This window comes from Parathielavia appendiculata, assembly GCF_033297405.1.
Source record: "Parathielavia appendiculata strain CBS 731.68 unplaced genomic scaffold N657scaffold_1, whole genome shotgun sequence".
In the NCBI taxonomy this organism is placed as follows: Eukaryota; Fungi; Ascomycota; class Sordariomycetes; order Sordariales; family Chaetomiaceae; genus Parathielavia; species Parathielavia appendiculata.
In genome coordinates, this window is record NW_026944220.1 from 405,160 (window position 1) to 424,766 (window position 19,607).

The 19,607-nt window shown below is 56.9% G+C and overlaps 7 protein-coding genes across 7 annotated transcripts; 2 read left to right on the top strand and 5 right to left on the bottom strand.

The window, feature by feature from the left end:
• Positions 1 to 23: 23 nt before the first annotated feature.
• N657DRAFT_629325 (uncharacterized protein) lies at positions 24 to 3,259 on the bottom strand (the record flags this gene model as incomplete). The annotated part of the gene is made up of 9 exons (XM_062790879.1): positions 24 to 49; positions 219 to 1,224; positions 1,288 to 1,428; positions 1,482 to 1,580; positions 1,617 to 1,735; positions 1,785 to 1,920; positions 1,973 to 2,042; positions 2,092 to 2,253; positions 2,325 to 3,259. 9 exons carry the CDS (start codon positions 3,257 to 3,259, stop codon positions 24 to 26), a joined length of 2,694 nt encoding a protein of 897 aa, XP_062651937.1.
• Positions 3,260 to 3,952: 693 nt separating this feature from the next.
• Positions 3,953 to 6,026, bottom strand: N657DRAFT_638576 (rhomboid-domain-containing protein). The gene has a single exon (XM_062791622.1). It carries the CDS (start codon positions 5,893 to 5,895, stop codon positions 4,231 to 4,233), a length of 1,665 nt encoding a protein of 554 aa, XP_062651938.1. The 5' UTR covers positions 5,896 to 6,026; the 3' UTR covers positions 3,953 to 4,230.
• A 55-nt stretch (positions 6,027 to 6,081) lies between these two features.
• Positions 6,082 to 7,481, top strand: N657DRAFT_638577 (uncharacterized protein). The gene has a single exon (XM_062791623.1). It carries the CDS (start codon positions 6,426 to 6,428, stop codon positions 7,176 to 7,178), a length of 753 nt encoding a protein of 250 aa, XP_062651939.1. The 5' UTR covers positions 6,082 to 6,425; the 3' UTR covers positions 7,179 to 7,481.
• A 179-nt stretch (positions 7,482 to 7,660) lies between these two features.
• On the bottom strand, positions 7,661 to 9,037 carry N657DRAFT_562345 (uncharacterized protein; the record flags this gene model as incomplete). Its single annotated transcript, XM_062788133.1, has 1 exon — positions 7,661 to 9,037. The coding sequence occupies one exon, from the start codon at positions 9,035 to 9,037 to the stop codon at positions 7,661 to 7,663; it is 1,377 nt and encodes a 458-aa protein (XP_062651940.1).
• A 2,605-nt stretch (positions 9,038 to 11,642) lies between these two features.
• Positions 11,643 to 12,950, bottom strand: N657DRAFT_562050 (uncharacterized protein; the record flags this gene model as incomplete). The annotated part of the gene is made up of 1 exon (XM_062788107.1): positions 11,643 to 12,950. One exon carries the CDS (start codon positions 12,948 to 12,950, stop codon positions 11,643 to 11,645), a length of 1,308 nt encoding a protein of 435 aa, XP_062651941.1.
• A 1,311-nt stretch (positions 12,951 to 14,261) lies between these two features.
• N657DRAFT_638582 (nucleoside hydrolase) lies at positions 14,262 to 16,031 on the top strand. The gene is made up of 5 exons (XM_062791624.1): positions 14,262 to 14,352; positions 14,417 to 14,519; positions 14,597 to 14,763; positions 14,818 to 14,852; positions 14,910 to 16,031. The coding sequence occupies exons 1-5, from the start codon at positions 14,313 to 14,315 to the stop codon at positions 15,876 to 15,878; spliced, it is 1,314 nt and encodes a 437-aa protein (XP_062651942.1). The 5' UTR covers positions 14,262 to 14,312; the 3' UTR covers positions 15,879 to 16,031.
• A 266-nt stretch (positions 16,032 to 16,297) lies between these two features.
• On the bottom strand, positions 16,298 to 16,754 carry N657DRAFT_685767 (Sm-like ribonucleoprotein; the record flags this gene model as incomplete). The annotated part of the gene is made up of 3 exons (XM_062796799.1): positions 16,298 to 16,489; positions 16,588 to 16,664; positions 16,730 to 16,754. The coding sequence occupies 3 exons, from the start codon at positions 16,752 to 16,754 to the stop codon at positions 16,298 to 16,300; spliced, it is 294 nt and encodes a 97-aa protein (XP_062651943.1).
• Positions 16,755 to 19,607: the final 2,853 nt, after the last annotated feature.

Consider the following 19,607-nt stretch of genomic DNA (forward strand, 5'->3'; position numbering starts at 1 on the left):
CCAACCAAAAAAAATCCATCCCTTCATATCACATCCCCCCTCCTCCACCCTACAACAGCAATCCCAGAAATTACAACCAACACCACCCTACTTACTTACTCAACCCCCCTCAACACCCACCCCGCCCCTCCCTCCCCGCCGCAGCCGCCAACCGCAGTCTCAAGAACTCCCCCTCCTCCCAGCCCCAATCCTCCCCTCCTCCCTCCCCTCCCCCTTACTCCCCGCACTCCGCGGCGGCAGCGAAAGCAACTCAAGACTAGCCGGTCTGGGCCCGCTATAACTCAGCACCGGCACCGTGAGACCGTACCCCTGGGTCCTACCCTCCGGGTCGTGCTGGTCCATCTCGACCCAGATGCACACGTCCAGGGAGCCGTCAGACCCCCTCCCGTGCTGCGCCGGCCAGGCGGCGGCCTTGTGTCGTGTGCCGCAGTTTTCTTCCCCCCAGTTCAGCGGGAAGCGGCCGTCCTTGTGTTTTTCTTTTTTATGCGCGATGGGGTTGTTGGTTGGGGTGGTGGCGGATGAGGTGGGGCCTGATGATGATGATGACGACGACGCAAAATGGGACGACGAGGAGGTACCTGGGGGTTGATGGTGGTGGTTGTGATGGTGGTGGGACTCGGTTTGGGTGGTGGCAGTCCCGTTGGGGACCCCTCCGTTTACGGCAGCCGCAGAGGGCTCGTTGTTGGGCGAGTTTTCGGTTATTATGGCGAAGTTGCGGCTCGGCATGGTGACGTTGTTGTGCGACGCCGTCTTTGGGCTCTTGCCCGGGTCCTTGTCGAAGAGCTTGAGGAGCGTCTCGGACGTGTCGTGGTTGAGGTGATGGATCCTGTTGCGCCGCGAGAGCAGATTGGCGACCGCGGCGGGCGGCGGCTTGTTGACGATTGCTGACGACACGACGTTGACAATGTAGCGGTAGTCTTGCTCGACGGGGATTTTGAGCCGCGGATTCGAGTAGAAGCGGCCCAGCGCCGCCAGATGTACGTCGCCGCTCAAGATGGTGATGCGGATCGAGAACTCGGCACAGACGCCCTGCAACTTCTCGACTAGCCAGTTGCGCTCTTTCTTGTGGGTCCGCGCCGTATAGTGGTCGTCAAGATCGTCCAGGAGATCGACGCTGCCGTCGAACGTGTTGAAGAAAGTGCCGCCGAGGCCCATGCGGCGGTTCAGAAATTTGATGGGGCCCATGACCGGACTCGCGAATATGTTTTCAAGCCACGTCAGGCGCTATCCTTGTTAGATGGAGGTCCGTTCGACTAGTACAATCATTACCATTGGCAGCAGACTCACCGGGTACGCAATGGGAATACCCAACAGAAGAATCAGGTGCTTGAACGGCCGCCCGGAGCTTGCAGCGGCCAAAAACTCCTGCTTCAAGCGGGTGAAGATGGCATAGTAGGTCTCGGGATGGTTGACTTGATGTCTCGTACGCTACCAAGGGTTAGGCCACCATCCAAGCAGACGGCTTGACACCAAACGCATACCTCAGTCCGGGCATCAATACCCAAAAAGGCGATCCTGGCACCTAGCTGGGCAAACATGTTGTGGGAATGCTCGGCAACGTACGGCTGTGCCTTGGTAAGCTGGCATACTCGGTAAGGCCGGCGGGTAGAACCTACCCCGGGTTTCGGGCCATAGATGTAGTTGGGCTCCTGCCATCTAGGATGGATGTAAGTGTTCATGGACTGGTTTGGGTCGATGCCCTGGCCTTCTTCGACCGAAGCGGCCGGAACAGCATCTGCTGCGCATTAGCGAGGGCATCCCCGTGAGCAACAAGGCGTGCTTACCAGAGGTGTAGGTGGATGCAGGCGGCGGGAGATGGTGTTGGAAGAGCATGTAGTACTTGTGAGCGGTGCCTCCGAGGCCCCTGAAGACATCGCACTTCATGAAGTCGTTCACATATGACCCGAATCCGTCGATGATCTGGGACGGTTAGTGTCACATGAGCTTGGTCCGTGAAAGATATCAGGCGTACATCGTGGTCATCCCAGATGTTCAACTGGGGAATCTGGCCATTGGCGCTCGCAAAGGGTTCAGTCGAGTACCTGCGCGCCATTAGCGCCGAGAAACCCCTTTCCAACAAAGTGAACGCACCAGCGGATGTAGTTTTTCAAGTAATAGTCGTCGCACTCCAGCCGCAAGCTCTCCGGAAACGGGTGGTCCCTCCGCTTCTTGGGGTTCTTAGTGTTGGACCAGTTCTTAAGGGGTCCGCCGATCCGGATGCCGTCGTTATAGATCTGATCACCGCCGCCAATCCTGAAGCGCTGTCAGCCCCGGAGCCTACTGATAACCTCAAAAAGATCCTCGAGCGAGCGGTATGGTCATACATGACATGGAACGGCCTCTCCTGGTGTTTCCGCATGACATCGTTCCACAGAGCCGGCCCGCTCCACGCGGCCTCGTCCGTCCCGACGCTGAAGCCGTTGCACGAGTGGAACATGATCCTCATCGACTCGTCGACGGCGGGCACAAAGAACCTGTTGACGCGCGGCTTGGTTCTACTGGCGAACCGCATGCCCCGCAGCTCATATTCCCAGCTGCTCTCGGCCTCTTCCATCTCGACAGCCAGGTCGAAGCGCCAAAATGTATTTCTGGGGTCCGAGTAGAGGCAGGTCCCCTCGACGCCGGTCACTCCCCGCCCTTCTTTACCTCCCCCACCAACCTTGCGCAATTCCAGGGTCGGCACGATCGGCTGCGTCCTGCCGCCGCCCGCCGTAACCACCAGGACGCTCCCAATCCATGTTGCTCCCTCTTGGCGACGGTAATTCAGCAGCGGACCGCAGACAATCTCCTTCCCGTCCGCAGGAGCAGCAGCAGCAACCGGCATCTCGGCACCACCATGGCCTCTCGGCGCATCATGTGCATGCGCAGTGGCGGCCCTCGCCTCGGACGCGCCGGCCACGACGGGCTTGAAGCGCGGGGTGCGCGGACGATTCTCGGCGGCGCCGTTATCGCTGCTGCGCATCTCGTTGGGGTCGAGGCGCGACTTGTTGAGGAAGTCGGCGAGATCGCTTACGCCGCCGCGGGAGTCGGCCTCGCGGGCGACGGGGCCGCCGTGACGATGATGGTGCTGCTGATAATGGGGTGGAAGGCCCTTGTCCCTCTCGTAGCGGGCGTAGGCGGCTGATTCGCCGTGGCGCCAGCGGCTGGAGGAGGCATACGGGTTTCGCTCCGCGTCTTGTTCTTCTTGTTCATGTTGTTGTTGTTGTTCGTGGTGGTCAGCGCCGTCGACGGCCGCAGGGTGTTGTTGGTGGGACGCCATTGTTGCGGCGACGAGTTTGCGACTCGACACGGCGCGTGAGAAGCAATGGTATCCCGGAGGACGTCCGGTTAGGTGCTGCTCGGCCAATTGATGCTGGGGGAGAAGGAAGAGGAGCAGAAAGGTAGGTAATGTAATAAGATGGCTACTGATCTGGCATCGGACAGATAATCCATAAGGAGAACCTCAGAATAAGCAACAAAATATGTGGAGCGGCACAGCGACAAGGGGTGGTCGAGACTAGGGCCGCAGGTCGCGTCTAAGATGATGACGGAGTGAGCGAGATTGGCAGTATATGAGAAGGAAAACGAATGGCTGCTGGTCGGGCCCTACCTATGTCATGCTCTTTTTGGAGCTACTGACGACCAGGAGTCAAAGATATGTGTACGGAGTAATAAAAAGAGGCCAACCAGGCATAGGCGGAGATGGAAGGATGCGGCGTCTGGCACGCGGTTGGGTTGGATGGATGGGCTGGATTGAGATGCGTGGCGTGAAACCTCAATTGATCAGCGAAACTCTGCTTTCAGGATATCATTCGACGAGATGCGGCGGACATATGGTGCACGAAAGATGCAGATGTCGTCCTCGTTTGCAGAAACCTCCTTCGACCCCCATTGGTGGCCATTGAATGGTCTTGTCGTGAGGCCGCTCTGGAGTCCAAGACTTTCCTCCCTGCCGTTTTTCGCGATTCATCAATCAAGCAAAACCTTGGAAGCTTGGGCACAGCTCTTGCGTCAGCGTTTGGGTGTGCTCCACACTCTCAGCTGATGGACGTGAGCCAAGCCGAATGCGCCAATGGCCGCCTTCATTTCGAGCTGCTGACAGGACCCCTAGCCAAGACCGGCTATCGGCAGAGCTTGGACCAGCTGAAACGTCTGGGTAAGCAACGTCCCTTTGGGGAAAGGCTGAGAGTGGATGATAAATCTGTTGTACTCCGTACAAGGGGAATGCAATGATACAATATACCCACACGTCTATATATACAACCAAGATTTCTGCCGCCCAGTCGTCGCCTTCTTCCGTTCTTCTACCAAGTGCCCGGCCAGAATTCCCACGCCCATGCCCACCAGATGCGACGTAATGTCTACCGTGAAGCGGCTCGCCGTGAACATGGCGCCAATGTTCAAGCCGACAGCCAGGCTGAGGAGAGTGAGACCTTGGAAGCCCTCATTTGGCGGCGGAGGGAGGCCAAAGATGCGAAAGCTCTCGAACCTGTGCAGCCAAAAGTACGCCGCACTGATGCCGTAGACGGCCCCGGACGCCCCCAGAGATGCAACCTCCATCCGGTTTCGCATCACCGCCCACGTCAGCGTCCCGAGCGCGCCGAGCGCCCCCGACGCAAAGTAAGTTGCCAGAAACGTGCCCCTCCCGACATCGTCGTGGAAGCGCACGCCAAAGAACCAAAGGAGAGCCATGTTTTGGACCAGATGAAAGAACTTCTGATGTGAGAACGCCGCGCTCACCATGGTCGGAACCCGCGGCGTGGCAGCCACGAGGATGAAATAATGGTTGAGGAACCTCCACATCGGCGGAATCTTCCACAAGCCCCAGCCGAGCAGGTTGGCCAGGATAAGGGTGCCAACCGTGGCGGCCGCCGGCGGGATGTCGGGCAACAGCCTATCGGCGCGCTTGGGCGGCGTGTAGAACTCGGCTAACGCCAGACAGAGGCCGCTTAACGTGACGACGAAAGCGGCCGAGGGCAGCACGCGCTGCCACTTCTTCATCTTGGGCGGCTCCTTGAGGTCCGACTGACCTTGGACTATGTACTCCTGCATCTTGGCGCTCAGCTGCCTCGTCTGCGACTTGCCGGCCACCTGCAGCGGCCCTGCCTTGCCGTGCCTCTCCTCCTCTTCTCGCCTCTTCTTCTCCTCCTCCCGCCGCTTGAGCTCCGCTTCCCACTTGGCCTTGTTCCTTGCGCGGATGGCGTCTAGCGCACTCGGCCCGTAAACGCCGTCTTTTTTAGGCGAGACATCTGCATCCTTGTAGAGCTTCACCCTGTTCTGATACTCAGGCGGAATCTCGGTTTGTTGGCTTTTGGCCGGGCCGCCACCCTCCAGAGCGGCTAACTCGTCCTCGGCCCGGAGGCCGGCATTCGCAATCTCGTCGACGGGCACGTTACTGCGGAGATATTCGAGGGCTATCCTTTGGTCCTCATTCGTAAACGCCATCGTGTTGATCCGCAAGCTCGGGTCTTCAAGTGTGCCGGCGACGCGGCGGCCGTGGAGGATCCTCAATAGCTTGTTGGCGGCGGTGGTGCTGATGCGAGGCCCGAAGTGGGCAACCACTTCGGCCGGTTTCAGGTCATGTTTGGCAAAAGGTAGCCCTTTCTCGTCTGTGTAGTTTGGTGGGAGGTCCACGTAGTGAGTGATGACGGCTGAACTAGCGATTATAGTACGGATCCCGAGGCATCGCGGGAGGACGGGTCGAGGGCCGCTCAATAGCGTCGGCCCTGCGACTGTGTTTCTGGCATGTCCTCCCCGCGGCAGTTGTGGTTGGTGCTGGGTGGTCGGAGAGATTGAAAAGCAGCGATTCGACAACAGCGCTGCGGGAAGGGAGGAGGTGCACCGTCTCGTGAGGGAATGGGCAGCGGCCTGGACGCTGGTTTGAAAGGCATTGACGCCCAGGCGGCAGGGGTTCATGGTCGCAATAGGCGCCTGCCGTTGCGCCGCTCTGCTAGTCGTCCATCAACCTCAATCGAAGAGCCGGGCCAAGGTCTCGTCGCGGGGCCGAGGGTTGGTGTCAGATGCCGGACAGAAAGATGTGGTGGGAGTTGGGGCAATGCGTTGCCGGAGAAAAAGCATCTCCCAGGGCCACGGCAAAGAGTGGAGGGCCATTGGTCGAGACTGGGACAGAATCCGGACCCGTGGCGGGGCGCTCCTAGCCGAACCCCGCCAGTCTCGAAGCTTTCCTAGCACGACCAGGCAGCTCCAGAGCTTGCGTCGACAGCATTCTGCAAACATCATCCACCAGCTCACTACTGTCGAATCCACGGGCTTTCCCACAAGCTTGCAGGAGAATTCAAATCAACCATCACCACAACGAGCAACACCTCACCGAATCACCAGTAAAAGTCCTCCCGGTGAACATTGAACCGCCCCTCCCTCCACCACTCAACTCGCACCAAAGCATCCAACAAACACACCCACCCATCAAAAAGAATTCAGAAAACATGTCCGCCGACTCGCTTCCAATAACCCCCACCCGCTTCGCAGCCGCCCTCAGAGACCTCCCCGTCTCCTCGCTCCACCTCAAAGTCCTCGAGCTGCGCAACAGCATCGCCCACCTCGACTACTCCAACGAGCAGCTGCGCCCCTTCGCCGAGGGCACCGCGACCGCGCTTTCCCCCAACACACAACAACAAGCACAAGGAGGAGCGCAACAACCACAACCACAACCAGACCAGGACTGCGTCGACGCGATAAAAGAGAACGAGCAAGTCATTGAGCGCATGCAGGAGCGCATCAGGCTGGTACGCCACGAGGTCGAGAGCCGGGGCCTGAGCTGGACCGAGTTTCAGAGTCAGGCGGAGCGGGAGGAGGCGGAACAAGAGCAAGCGGAGAACAGCAACATCAACAATAACGAGCATGGCCGCCAACAGACGTCAGCATCATCGGGAGAGGATAGTGGTAGTAACATGGTGGATGGCGACGTCGTCAATGGGGCCATCACAGCCACGGCCGTGAACGGCGAGCCTGTTCAGCGGCGGCATCATTCGGCCTGGTCGGACGGGACGTTCCAGACAGGTGTGCTTCGAAACGGGGTGGTGCACTTGGATGGCGTGGCTGGGTCGCGACAGCCTGCCGCAGGTCGGGGACAGGGCGGGTCACTTACGGATGAGGAGCTGAGGCGGAGGATGGAGGAGCAGTTGCGGGATTTGGGAGAAGACGAGGAGGAGGATGGGGAGGGTGGGTTGCATCTGTGAGGGTGGTGTTGCAGCTGTTCAGTTAAGGTTATGTCACAGTCCATAGCGTTTATGATCTGGAGGAGGGCCATAGGTTATGCTTTCGTTGCAAACCAGAAGTTAGCATGGCCGGCACAAGTTTCACAGAATACCGAGTTACGGCCAAGGGATTGTCATGAGCAATTTGGTTGTATTGGTTTGCGATGGTGATGGTGATAGGTACTCCGGTTGTATAGCGATACATACTGGAGCGAATGACGACGAGGAACAAAGGAACTCGGTGAAAGCAGAAATATGCCATGCTGTTGGTAAAACCCCCTTTTGCCGTTGCAGCCGGTCCGAACGCCTTGCCCAAACCAACTGATCCCAATTCGTAACAATGCGAGTCCCCTATGCAACGTGCTATGCGAAACCCATGCTGCGCCAGAAGGAGGTACAAGAAGCTATGAAGGGATCCAAAGAGAAAAGAAAGAGGGAGACAAGGGAAGCCCAGCTAGACGAGGCTAAGCTGATATGGCTAGGTTGGCAGTGACGGAAATGGCTTGCTGAGTCTTCGGTTTTGGCACATCTGTGGTCGAAGATAAGTTGGATATTTCGCGAAGGGGATGTGACGAATCGCCGTTATCCACTCCTGAGGACCCCCTGTCGTCGTATCCAGAGCTCAAAATCGTAGATAGCCTTGGCTTCTGAGCGGCGTGGGCCGGTAATGAGATGCTGTTGACCGATGGAGGGCTCCTCGGCACGTACACGCCCTCATCCTCAGTGTCCGATTCCCCCTCTGGCGGCCGATGGCTTACCCGCTTTCTTGCGCGGCTTGGCGGCTCGGCGTCATCGTCCTCGGAATCCGTAGAGGAGCTGCTGGTCCTGACGGTGCGCCGACTGTAGGTCCTCGTCGCCAGGGTGGCGCGCGACCTCGTCCTTGCCAACGACTGGTTCGACCGCAAATCATCGTCCAGCGGCGTCTGTCCCCTTCGGATCCTAGCCTCAACCGCCCGCTCGCCCACTAACCTGCCCAACGAGCTCGCGTCCCTCGAGGAGAAGGTCTTCCTAGACGCGGCGCTCGCCATGCTTGAACTCCTCGTGACGGGCACCTTGCCCTCCATGACTTTTGCTGGTGGCGGTGGCTGAAGCATCCACCGGAGGGCGTCCTTGTGTGCTGGCTTGCTGCTGACGACCGGCGGGTGGTAATCGTTGACAGGCGGGTTCCTAGGGGTGAAATAGAAGTTGTACCGGTCCTCGTCCGTGACCTGCTTCTCGAGGCCAAGCTTCGACTCCATGTATCGACCGGCTGTCGAGCCGGCCTGTTTGATCACGTCCATCAGTTTGTGGCCTGACCACGTAGACTCTTCGCCCCAGAGCTCTTCGTCCTCGCGTTGGTACCGTTTTACGTTCCAGTCGGCGCTTGTTGATATCGATACCGTCTTGCTGAGCGTCGGGCTTGTTGGGTCCTCCTCGTGCACCACCGTCGGGTCACTCGCGATCCCAGGAACGTTGAAGGGGTTCGTCGACGACCTGGGGCTGGCAATGGAGCCCATCTCGGACATGCTGACAACAACGCTACTTCCTGTGCCAATGCTCGGCCGCCCATCTCGACTGGCGGCCGTGAGCCGCCGCTGACTGAGAGTCTTGGAAATCCCCTCGCTCCCTCTCCTCTTCTTCGGCAAGCTCGGCCCCATGCGGATCTCCTCGTCCCAGTACGGGTTTGTGTGATACGGGTCCGGATGCCGATATAGGTGTGGCTGTTCCATGACAATGCGCTCCTTGATCTCCCTCTCCCTCTTGGCCTGCTGCCGCGTTCTATGTTGATGTTGTAATTGGTTGCATGGCGTGCAGGCGAGGAAATAGAACAGGGCGGACTGAGCAGCGGCTAGGTACGACATGGCCGGGTTGGCTTTCAGGCATCTCCCAGCTGAGCAGACGATTGCGTTCCCAGGATGTTTGAGAGCATATGCCGCGTTTTTCTGGAAATCCGTTCTTTAGGAAGTTCTCGTCTAATAATGAAACGTACGGAGGGTGGCCGCCGGAGAAAATACGGCCGTAGCGACAATCATAGCAGGTGCGCTCCGGCGCAGGAGTCGGGGGCAAACGATAGAGGCACTCGGGTATTCCGTTCTGTTCGTTCCAAGAGGCCGGGCGAGGTGCAATGCCGGACTGTATACCTCCGATAGGGGGCGGGTGCACGGAGAGGGGAAGCAAAAAGGTAGAGTGAAGGGTGTCGGTACGTAGTAACCTGGCGACTGTCAGGAAGTCACCCCAGCAGGACTCGGCCTAAATGTCTCTGCTTCTCGGCACAGCATGCATATGCAAACAGCTTGCGAGGTTTGTCGAGGCGGTTGGCATGCGGACCTGGAACCGGGACGACAGTGGGTGCCAAAGACGGAACAACCGGCAACACACAGCATACGTTCTGTCCGGGGAACCAGGAATTGCTTGACTACCAATGTAGGTAGTTGAAATAGACGCTGTCTGTCAACACAAAATGAGGGAAGTAGACACGGGCTGTTGGGTGCCTGTACGGAGTATTGTGTTGAATCTCACCAAGGGACTCGGAAACAAAAGAGTAGCACAAGAAGTGAAAGTGGGCTGCGGATCGAGCAAGGTCAATGAACGGAAACCATGGCTGTTGGGAGCAAGGCAAACCGCGGGGGCGCGGGTTGGGGAAATGTAATTTTGATACACGAGAACAAGCCCCCTTCCAGTCTTTGGTCCAGGGGCGAAGGCGACCAGCGCTAAGATTTGCAAGGATAAACACCCAGACCCGCAAGGGGAAGAAGCGTGACGGAGGGATCCAGCCCCATGTTAAACTCGGGACGATGCACCGGGCGGCCAATGGAAGAAGACTGACGCATTAATGTACGAAAGCTACAAGCGCTTTGGACGGGACATTACACTTATACAAAATCTTTCGAACTGCGGTGGCTCAAGCCAGGGCAGCTTGGACACTGACCCAGTAGATGTAACTTAAACCGTCACCGATTGATAAGATCAGGTGATTACCTTAAGTTACCTGTCTGGGATGGCGGGTCGAGGAACTTCCAGTTGCATGGCTCCAGCGACAATGCGGCTGGAGTCCAACATACAGCACAAGGTGCAACACTGGCAATTTTGACCTGCAGCTTTGGGAAAGTGGAGAAGCCCTACTCCCTACCTAGGTATTACTGTGTAATCAAGTGTACGGTGCATCAAACGGTAAAATTACATTCCAAGCACAACCAACGCAGAACGGTTGCCCTTCGCCAACAATGTTGAGAGGTTTTTTTTTCCTACATGCGGGCATTACAGCAGCCGCATGCACGCGTGGAAGGTGTATGACACGTGGATGCTGTGGAGGCCCATCTCTCGAGCGAGGAAACCGAACTCCCGACGATCTCACCCACACCCTGTGCTCAATTGCTCAAGGATGACTTGGGCGATCGGTTGTTTCGGCAAACTTCAAGACCTCGCCGAGGGCATTTTGAAACAACTAGCACTGGCCGATCCTGCAGCTCAACCGCCCTAACACAAACCGCACGGGGCCCGGGAGGAGGAGGCCTTTGGTGATAGGGATTCTCCTGAATGTGGTTGTTCTTGTTCTCCCACTCAGTGAGTGGTTGGGAACATATGTGTATTTTCCACCCCATACAGTATACTCCTCGACGGTGTGTTGGTCAGGTGCCGCATTCTACTACGGTTCAAGGACACCCGTTGGATCACAACACCAGAATCAGGTGTATGCAACAGATCAAGACGCCAGTTACATCGTGCCTCTGTGACACATTCCCCGCTCTCTTGGCGGACGGCATAGAAGTCTTGTAAAGTTTCGCATGTCGATGGGATTGAGGAAGAGATCCCGCCACCTGTTGCCACGTTTCGGCCAGGCAGATTTTCGAAACGGAATTGCTCTAATAATGGGCTCGGGCAGATTGTTACACAAGCAAGGTAAGCAATGTCACAGGCAGAAGCAGACCAGAGAACAAAGCAAACAGGTCCATGATCAAGCAAGATTTGGCCCTCATCAGGCGCGGTAGCATGATCCTACTGCACTTCTTCATATATCAATCGTCAACAGGGACTCAAACTTGTGAACCTTCGTTCCATGGCGTTGATAAATCGTCTGCTCTGCAACAGCTTTGCCCCAGCCCACCATCCAATTCACGCGCCTTTTGTCACAGGAAACCATTGGTCCTGAGAATGCTATCACCCCAATCACGACTACAAAGAGAGAAGAAGAAGAAATCTTACAAGATCAGTAAGGAAAAGAAATAGAAAGTTCAGAGGCTAAGGCTCCCAAGGCACATTTTCCGATTGGTAATATACATACACAAACTCCTTGCCCGTCTGATCAGAGAAAGCCCAACTGAATGTATATAATGAAGAAAGAAGACCAGCGCCAGTAGGCTTGACCTGGGGCTAAAGCGCCATAAGGGGAAAGGCGGGCGCGAGAGTTGCAGGACGTGAGAAGTGGTAGGCATCATAGCTCTGGCCGTGCGCACATACTCAAGTGCTTCAGACATCCCACTCGTTCTCCTGGTCGCCCTCGTGGTCGTCGTTTGTGCTCAGCGCAGCAAAAGCCGACTTCTGGGAGAAGGCCTTGGCGGGTTTCTTGGGTGCAGCACCGGAGGAGTGGTTGCTTGCAGCCCGGGCCATGGCGGCGGGCTGCTGTTGGATCGCCGTGGGCTCCGAGTCGACCGGGCTCTCCGCCGCGGGCTCCTTCTTCTTCTTGCTGGTCTTCTTGGTCGTCACCGTATTCCATGCCTCTTCGCCACGGAGCATCTCCATCTGCTCCTCCTCCGAAGGCAGAGTGGCAATCCAGCTGTCGGAAGGGTTGGTAATGACAGGGGTGGCGGTCTTGGGAGCCGATACGTCGGTGTAGCTGCCCGTGTCCAAGGTGTCGAGAGGCTGCACGGGGAGGAACCCGTCGTTGGTGGCGGCACTGCTGGTGGTGCTGCCATTGACACCGTTGCTGCTCCAGGCAGACGACTGGGCTTTTGCAGCAGCCATAAAGCCAGAGCCGTCCTTGGCAGGCCTGCCCTCGGCAATGCGAGCCTGTCTCCTCTGAGCCTCCATATCAATCTTCCTCTGCTTCTCAGCCTCCTCGCGGAGGGCCTTGGCAGCTTCGGCCTTCTGGCGGTTCTGGCGCTGCTTCTTGGTCTCAACCTTCTCAGGCTCCTTGGCCTTCTTCTCCTTCTTGGGCTTGACCTTGTCGGTGTCGGTAAGGCGCAGGACCGAGGGGCCGGCAGCCTTCGGCTCGAGCATGTCGCTGACACCGGCGGCGTCGACGGCCTTGATGTCGGGAGAGGGTGTCGACGAATCGTCATCGTCGGCATCGGCGCCGGCAGTTGACGAGGCAGCAGAGAACTTGGTCTGGTCGGCCTTGTCCTCAATGATCTGGGCGCGCGACTGCTTCACCGACTTGTGCCGCTTCTCATCGCTCTTCTTGGGCGCATTGAGATTGGTGCCTTGCTTGACGTTGGCCAGTTGGCGGGCAAATTCTCGGTTATCGACACCATCATCCGAGCTGTAATTGACCGACTGCACAGGCGAGGATGGCTTGGATGCCCGTGCCTTTGCTTGTGACGTCTTATTCACATCCTCGACATCTTTACTGTAGGCCTCTCCTCTCTGACGCTTGGCCTTCTCTTTGGGCTCTTTGCGGTTCTGATTGTTTGGCTTGTCGTCCAGGCGCTGCCGATGCGAGGCACTGCGGACAGCGTCACGAGCCTTCTTCTGTTGCCCTGGAATACCAAAGACGACAATGTAAACGGTTCCGATGACGACGGTCCATCCGATCAGGGTAGACAGGGAAGCGCCCATGGTTGCTATTCAATTCAGGGGGAGCGCGGTTGGCTTGATGAGGAGCGGGATTCGCAATCCCTCTTGGAAGGGCGAATACGCGACAGGCTCGCCTATGACGGCAGCGAGACGCGGCCGACTCGGATAAAGATTTGGACGTGAGCGAGAGTTCAATGTGAAGGTGGATGAAGATGGCAGATTCCTTGATTGACCGCAGGTAACACAAGGTCCAGGCTGAGGTACGAGCTTGGCTTTGCGAAGGGGCCGACAGGATCGGAGATCAACTGACGTTTTGCTTGTCGGAAATGTTGGATAGAGACAGGCCCCGAGTAAGTGTGTGCTGCAATGGCCAGGCGCTAAACAATGGCAACAGAGAACAGGAAAAGGGGAACTGTCTGTGGTGAGGTAACTCGAGGGTCGCAAACCAGCCAGCGTTGGCAGGTGAAAGGTGTTCAGAAGTCGGTTCCTCTTTTGGCGCTCCCCATTCGTTAGCCCAGCTAATCTCACGGAAAAGTTGCCGTGACATGGTTCACGGCTTGCGTTCGAGGTTAAGCGAGGCTTGGCCACGGGCTCTCACGTGACTTGATGTAACCACAAGGATGAGGCAGGTGGGAACCATGCGATTGGATGGAGGGGAAACAAGTTCAAGGAGGTATACAGTGGCAAATGATTGTAGCCCCGAAGGCGCGCGGATTTGGCATTCTTAAGTACTAGTCAGAGATATGGTGTGTAAGTCTGCTCTTGCAGATTTGAGCACCATGATACTAGACTGCTCTTGAATCAGCGGTTGCGTACGTCCGTGAGCGTCTCATGAGTGGGGTCTGCCCGGATCATACCTTTTAGCAATTGAAGCTCCCAAGTCGATGAAACGAGAGTTCGTGGTTACCCCAAGTGCTGGGTGTTTTGCATCACAGCCTGACTTGTTTGTAGCTTGTATTTCCTTGAGCCTTTGCTTGCTTGCACGTATGTGAACGGGATCTCTGCCTGTCCCTCACTCCGGGGTACATATCCAATAGTACTATGCCGGTCCCATCTGTATGTGGATTCGTCGAATTGGTCTCGGAGGAGGGCGAGGACCGACGTGGAAATTTGCGAAGGTCCATCTCCTAAATAATGGATAACGGGACTCGGCACCAGATTGGTCACACATTTCCTCGTCTCTAACTACAGACTTTGGATCCTCACTGATCTTCCAAGAAGTTGGGAAACTCGAAAGCAGATTTCCATGCTAGTTGAGAACCTAACATTCACACAGCCAGTCGTTTTCTGAACATTCGCCCCCACAGTTCATGCATTCGGTCGTCGCATGTTGGGTGTTTTGAGACGGCAGTGCCCCTCGCTCACTCACCTCCAGCCCCGCACCCCTTCCATTATTATCATATCATGGCGCCCAAGAACCGCATCATCATCGATACTGACCCAGGTTGGCTTGTACCGAGTTGATCATATCGTTTAGCTCGCCCAGAATGCTGCTAACACAAGGTTAGGTGTCGACGATGTCCTGGCCCTGCTGCTGGCCCTCAGCGCCTCGCCTGAGGAGCTCGAGGTTGTCATGATCTCCGTCACATACGGTAACGTGCCACTGCAAAGGTGCGACCTTCTCACTGGCCCCCCTTTTGGCACACATTGTACATGTGTACTGCCATCTCTGACACGGTTACTCCCAGTTGTCTTCGAAACGTTGTGGCCTTGTTCCACGTGCTTGAGAAGGAAATGACCTGGCGCCAGTCCACGGGCAAGCCCACCTATGGCGCATTGAATGCCTACATACCTATTGTGGCTGTCGGCGCCCAGCATGCCCTCGAGGACGAGGAGCTTGTCGCTGATCATTTCCGTGAGTGCCCGTACATTCCACGGAGGTGGTGGAAGACGAGGCTGATAGATCCAGACGGCGCTGACGGCCTACATGGCGTCCACGATAAAGTACGTGAGACAACAGTCCCTCCTCAGCCTCCCATAGACCGCTAATCCATCAGACAGCACCCCCACTTATCCCCGACCGACGCCTGGCGCAGTCTGTTTGAGGACGTCCCAAGCGAGTCCACCAGCTCGGCCGAGCCGCCGTCGTATTCGAGGTTCTTCACCCCGAGCAAGACCCCTGCTCATAAGGAGATGCTCCGGATTTTGAAAGAGGAGCCAGAGAACACGGTCTCGATCGTTGCCATCGGACCCCTGACCAACGTTGCTCTGGCGGCATCCGACGACCCGGAGACCTTCCTACGTGTCAAGGAGCTCGTGGTGATGGGAGGTGCTGTGGGAGTGGAGGGCAACGTCAGTCCGTGTGCCGAGTTCAACTGCCTCGCCGACGCCGTCGCCGCTGCCCGCGTCTATGCCCTGACCTCGCCTGTCCCCTCCTCCACCATGCCGCCCATGATCCACGGCAAATCCTTCCTGTCCCCCTACCCGGACAAGCTCTCCCGCCAGCTCAAGTTGACGCTCTTCCCGCTCGACATCACCACCCCGCACGAGCTCAGGCGGTGCGCCTTCAACGACCGGATCCAGCCGCTCAAGGAGGCCGGGAGCCCGCTCGCCCAGTGGACCGACACCTTCATGAACGGCACCTTTGACAAGATCGACTCGATGCTCGGCGAGGGCCACAACGAGGGCCTGTCCCTGCACGATCCCCTGTGCATCTGGTACATGCTGACGCGCGACGACCCGGCGTGGAAGACGGTGCCCAAGCCCGAGGACATCCGCATCGAGACGTGCGGGCAGTGGACCATGGGTATGCACGTCATTGACCGGCGCGCCCGGGCCAAGCCTGCCGAGAAGGACAGCACGGTGCGGACACACCCGGCAGACCCGATGGATGCCGTCACGGTGGACGAGGTGCCGGGCGACACTATGGGCTGGCTGAGCGTGCGCAAGGGCAACAGGATCAACAGGATGCTGGAGTCGCCTGGTCGGGACATCTTTGCGGACGTGCTCCTGAAGAAGGTTTTCGCCTAGATGAGATATAGACCATGGTTCCATAGATTTGTTTTTTTTTCTCATTGTAGGGTATCTTTTCTTTGATGTCGATGTAAATACCGAGCGTCCAGCCCTCTCTCCGACTGTCAGCAACCATTCGTGAGGGCTTCAAAGAGAGTGTTCTGTGAGAGGCATACCCTTGGACGGCACCCGGGCAACTTCCAAATTCCCAAAAGCAGGTGCGCAGAAAGGAGGAATCCTCCCATCCCCTGGAACATGTTGGTCTCTCCACACATCCAAACCCAACAGGGCGCCATGTTACTCTCCGGTGCTCCCCCTCCCCATCGTCTGTACAGGATGCCCGCTTGCCGCATGCCGTGAACTCGAGCCACCAGCGGGCGCCTCCACGCATCGCTTGCTCGCTCCGACGCCCAGGATGAAAGCGCAAGGAAGCGGTTCTAGTGTTTTGTCGTCCCAATCGGCGCGCCTTTCACTTCGGTCCAGTTGATGCTGGCATCGAGCGCCTCGTCCACCAGCCCCACTAGGCACACATTCTCGCCCCGGATAATGTACAGCCCCAGCGGCACCTCGGCCGAAGGCTCGCCGTCCTCGGGGCTGCGGATCACGCGCTCAACCGTATTCTTCAGGACCTGAAGAGTCGGGAATATTATTCTTAGTTTTGGATGTTCGGATGTCCAGGGTGAAGGGAATTAGCGACAAGAGGAAGGAGGAGATGGCGGGGGCGTACCAGGTTGGTGGTGTAGTCGTGGGCTGCCAGCACGCCGACAAGATTGCGCCCGTCGGTGGTGATTATGCACACCTTCTCTAGCGGCATGTCATTAGCTAAATATGGGGGGAACAGCGGTTAAGGGGGAAGCCTTCTCGCTTACTGTCGACATAGGCGTTCAGCGACATTGCGACGGTCGATCGCGACGGGTCACTCCCACCCCGAGCTGCAGACAGATCAAACCGATGGAGCAACTCTGCGAGATCTGACGCACAAGTTGTTGCTTGGCCTGCGCAACGGAATTGGTCGTGTTTTCGTTCCCGTCGCAAGCAAGTGCCTCTTCCAAGTTCAACCCAATCCAGACCAAGCTCCGAAGCTGTGAAGCTTACCCGTGTTTCGTTATATTGAGTGGGGTCCTTCAGTTTAACGGGGCCGAAAGTCGGATATGCAAGTTATCTTTATTATCAACTATCAAGATACCAACGTTAAGCGGGGCGTCTTCGTGTATATCCGTAATCCTTCCTAGCGTCAACCCCCTTAGCAACCAACTGCTGCCAGAGCCCAAGACAAACGGAAACATCGACAATCTTCCAGGAACAACGAGAGACCATAGACACGGATTTTGACGCGCAATAATGTGAGTAAGGTAACGCACTGTGAAAGTATACAGCTGCTATCCCATTGCTTCCACCACCAGACATGAGATACCGACACAACCCAAACATGAAGTTCAAAACTGCTATTCATATTTAGAATCTCTTGAGTTGGGGGAACAAAACAGCAAAAGTTTACCAGCTAACCCTTTGCACTATCGTGTAAGAGAGGTAGTCGGCTTCGAAATTTTCGGGAGGGTTTACTTCGTGGAAGGGCGCGCCCGGCGGGTCTTGGAGCTGAACTGGTGACCTCTCGGTCGTAACCGAGAAGACTCACCACCAAGCCCTGGGAGGGGCGACCACCGCTGATGACTGTTAGGCCACTCAGCGGTGGTCGTTGAGGGTTGGGAACCGGGACCTGCTACATATACCACTGGGTGGCGCCCACCGGAAGGACTGGGACAAAGCTTCAGTTGAAAGGATACGGAGTCCATCTATGGCTGGGTATTCTTGCTTGAAGTACGGAGTACAACTCCATGCATAGTAATGCTGCCTTCCTCCTTTCTTTTTTTCTTCCTGGTTTCCTTCTTCTCTTCCTTCTCCCTCACCTAACGAAAGGCTTCGAATGCATGTCAGCACACCATTCCAGGAGCTCAACCAAGCCGGATCGAAGGGTGCTGCTCCATATCAAACCTTGTAAGTTTCTCGAACTCTCGAGCCTCGAGAGATGAGACGCCTTGACCCAAGATCCACGGTTGTCCGGACTCCATCTTCACTCCAAGGCCAGACCAAAGGCACGGTTAAGTTAACAGGAAAGGAGCCAAGGGTTGGGCACCCTCGAGAACAGGAAGAGACATGAGCGCAACGCCGAGACAGAGAATAGATGTAATCCAATCCTCTCGCTTGGAAGCCCTTGTTTGCCAACGCGCCCTACACATTCCTGACTTTCATTCTATAATGCCCGAAGTCAGAGAATGCCACATAGACGACGAGACCCGCGCGGCCCTGCAGACGACCATGGCCCGGCGTACGCTTCCACTCTGCGCCAAATTAAGAGCCTACTCGGAGTGTTGATACTCTTCAATGTCAACCCTTGGGCACAACCCCTCTCGGAAAAAAAAGTCACCAAGGCCGTGGCGGAAGCAGCCAGGCACCAACATTGAACTGACCCCTTTTCGCCGTACACATGAGCGTGATCAAGCTGCCGCCAAGCCGCCGGCCGTACGCGCTCATCTGCTACGATCCCTTCCTCCATGTCTCGGGATGAATGCGACCACAAAGACTCTACGAAGCCAGTTTCTCGCAAGACCCTCATCAACCGATTCACGGGATCGTCAAGCGCGCGAACAGCTACCATGTCATGAGGAACAAGCGACTGGATGACACAACGGCACGCCAGTACAAGCACCTGCAGGGAAATGCGACAACGGCCCGCGGCCGTACTTTGTAGATGGCCTCTATCCGCACCCATATGTCGATGGGCGGCAGGTCGAGCGGTCCAAGGACGGAACGCGCCAGCCAGCCGAACCGGAAGAATGGGACTGGGAGCAGCCCGAGCGGAGTTGGGCGTTGGCCCGGGAGAGAATGAGTTGAAGGAGGACGGGGACGAGGTGGGGGAGGGGTGACCTTGGAGAACAATTGGTGGGAGAAAGGCAAGGCCTTTCCATCCTTACAAGCACATGTAGAAGATAGTGATCTTATTGAGTGGCCAAGTTCCGTGCTTAAGACCTCCGTCCCCCTGTCAAGCCAGGCCATAAGGGCATTGGCAGGATTTTAAGCTCGAAGGCCTCCCAGCAAGAAAGTAAGCCTGCAAGATAGTTAATCAACTCAACCCCCGGAAGATGTCACTACGCCAACGACACGGGAATCCGGAAAATTTGCCGTAGGAACGAGGTCATCGCCAGCCTAAAAGCAGACCAGGTCCGGACGACACATGCACGGAGACGAACCGACCATCGACCTTCCGAGTCCGGAAAACTGAAAGGACGGAGGTTAGCCGCCGGAGAAGACGCGGCATCCTGCGTGTAATAACCAACCACTCGAAATATCAAGGCCGAGTTGAGGTTTCTGCACCAACCGGCCGCCCTCGGGGGTGTTGGAACAATAGATGCACCCAGCTCCAGGGGGTGGTGGGATCTGTTAGTAGGGCTGGTTATAGATCAAAGCTGGGCCTTCCGAGCTTGTCGTGACAGTTTCGGCACGTCAAATGGGAAACCTGCCAATAACCTGCCAACTTGGGGCCTCTTGGGCCCAGCAAGAGACACGTCGAACGGGACGGCACAAGATGCGGCAGCCAAGCAAGCCACTGATGTCGACGTGCACATCCCCCATGAAAAGCTTATCCCCACGCCATATGTGCAAGCTCCCGCTAGAGATTTTATTGCTTTCCCAGACGGCATGTGCTGGCTGAATCCGGAACAATGAGGCTCGGCGCCAACCCGCTGGATG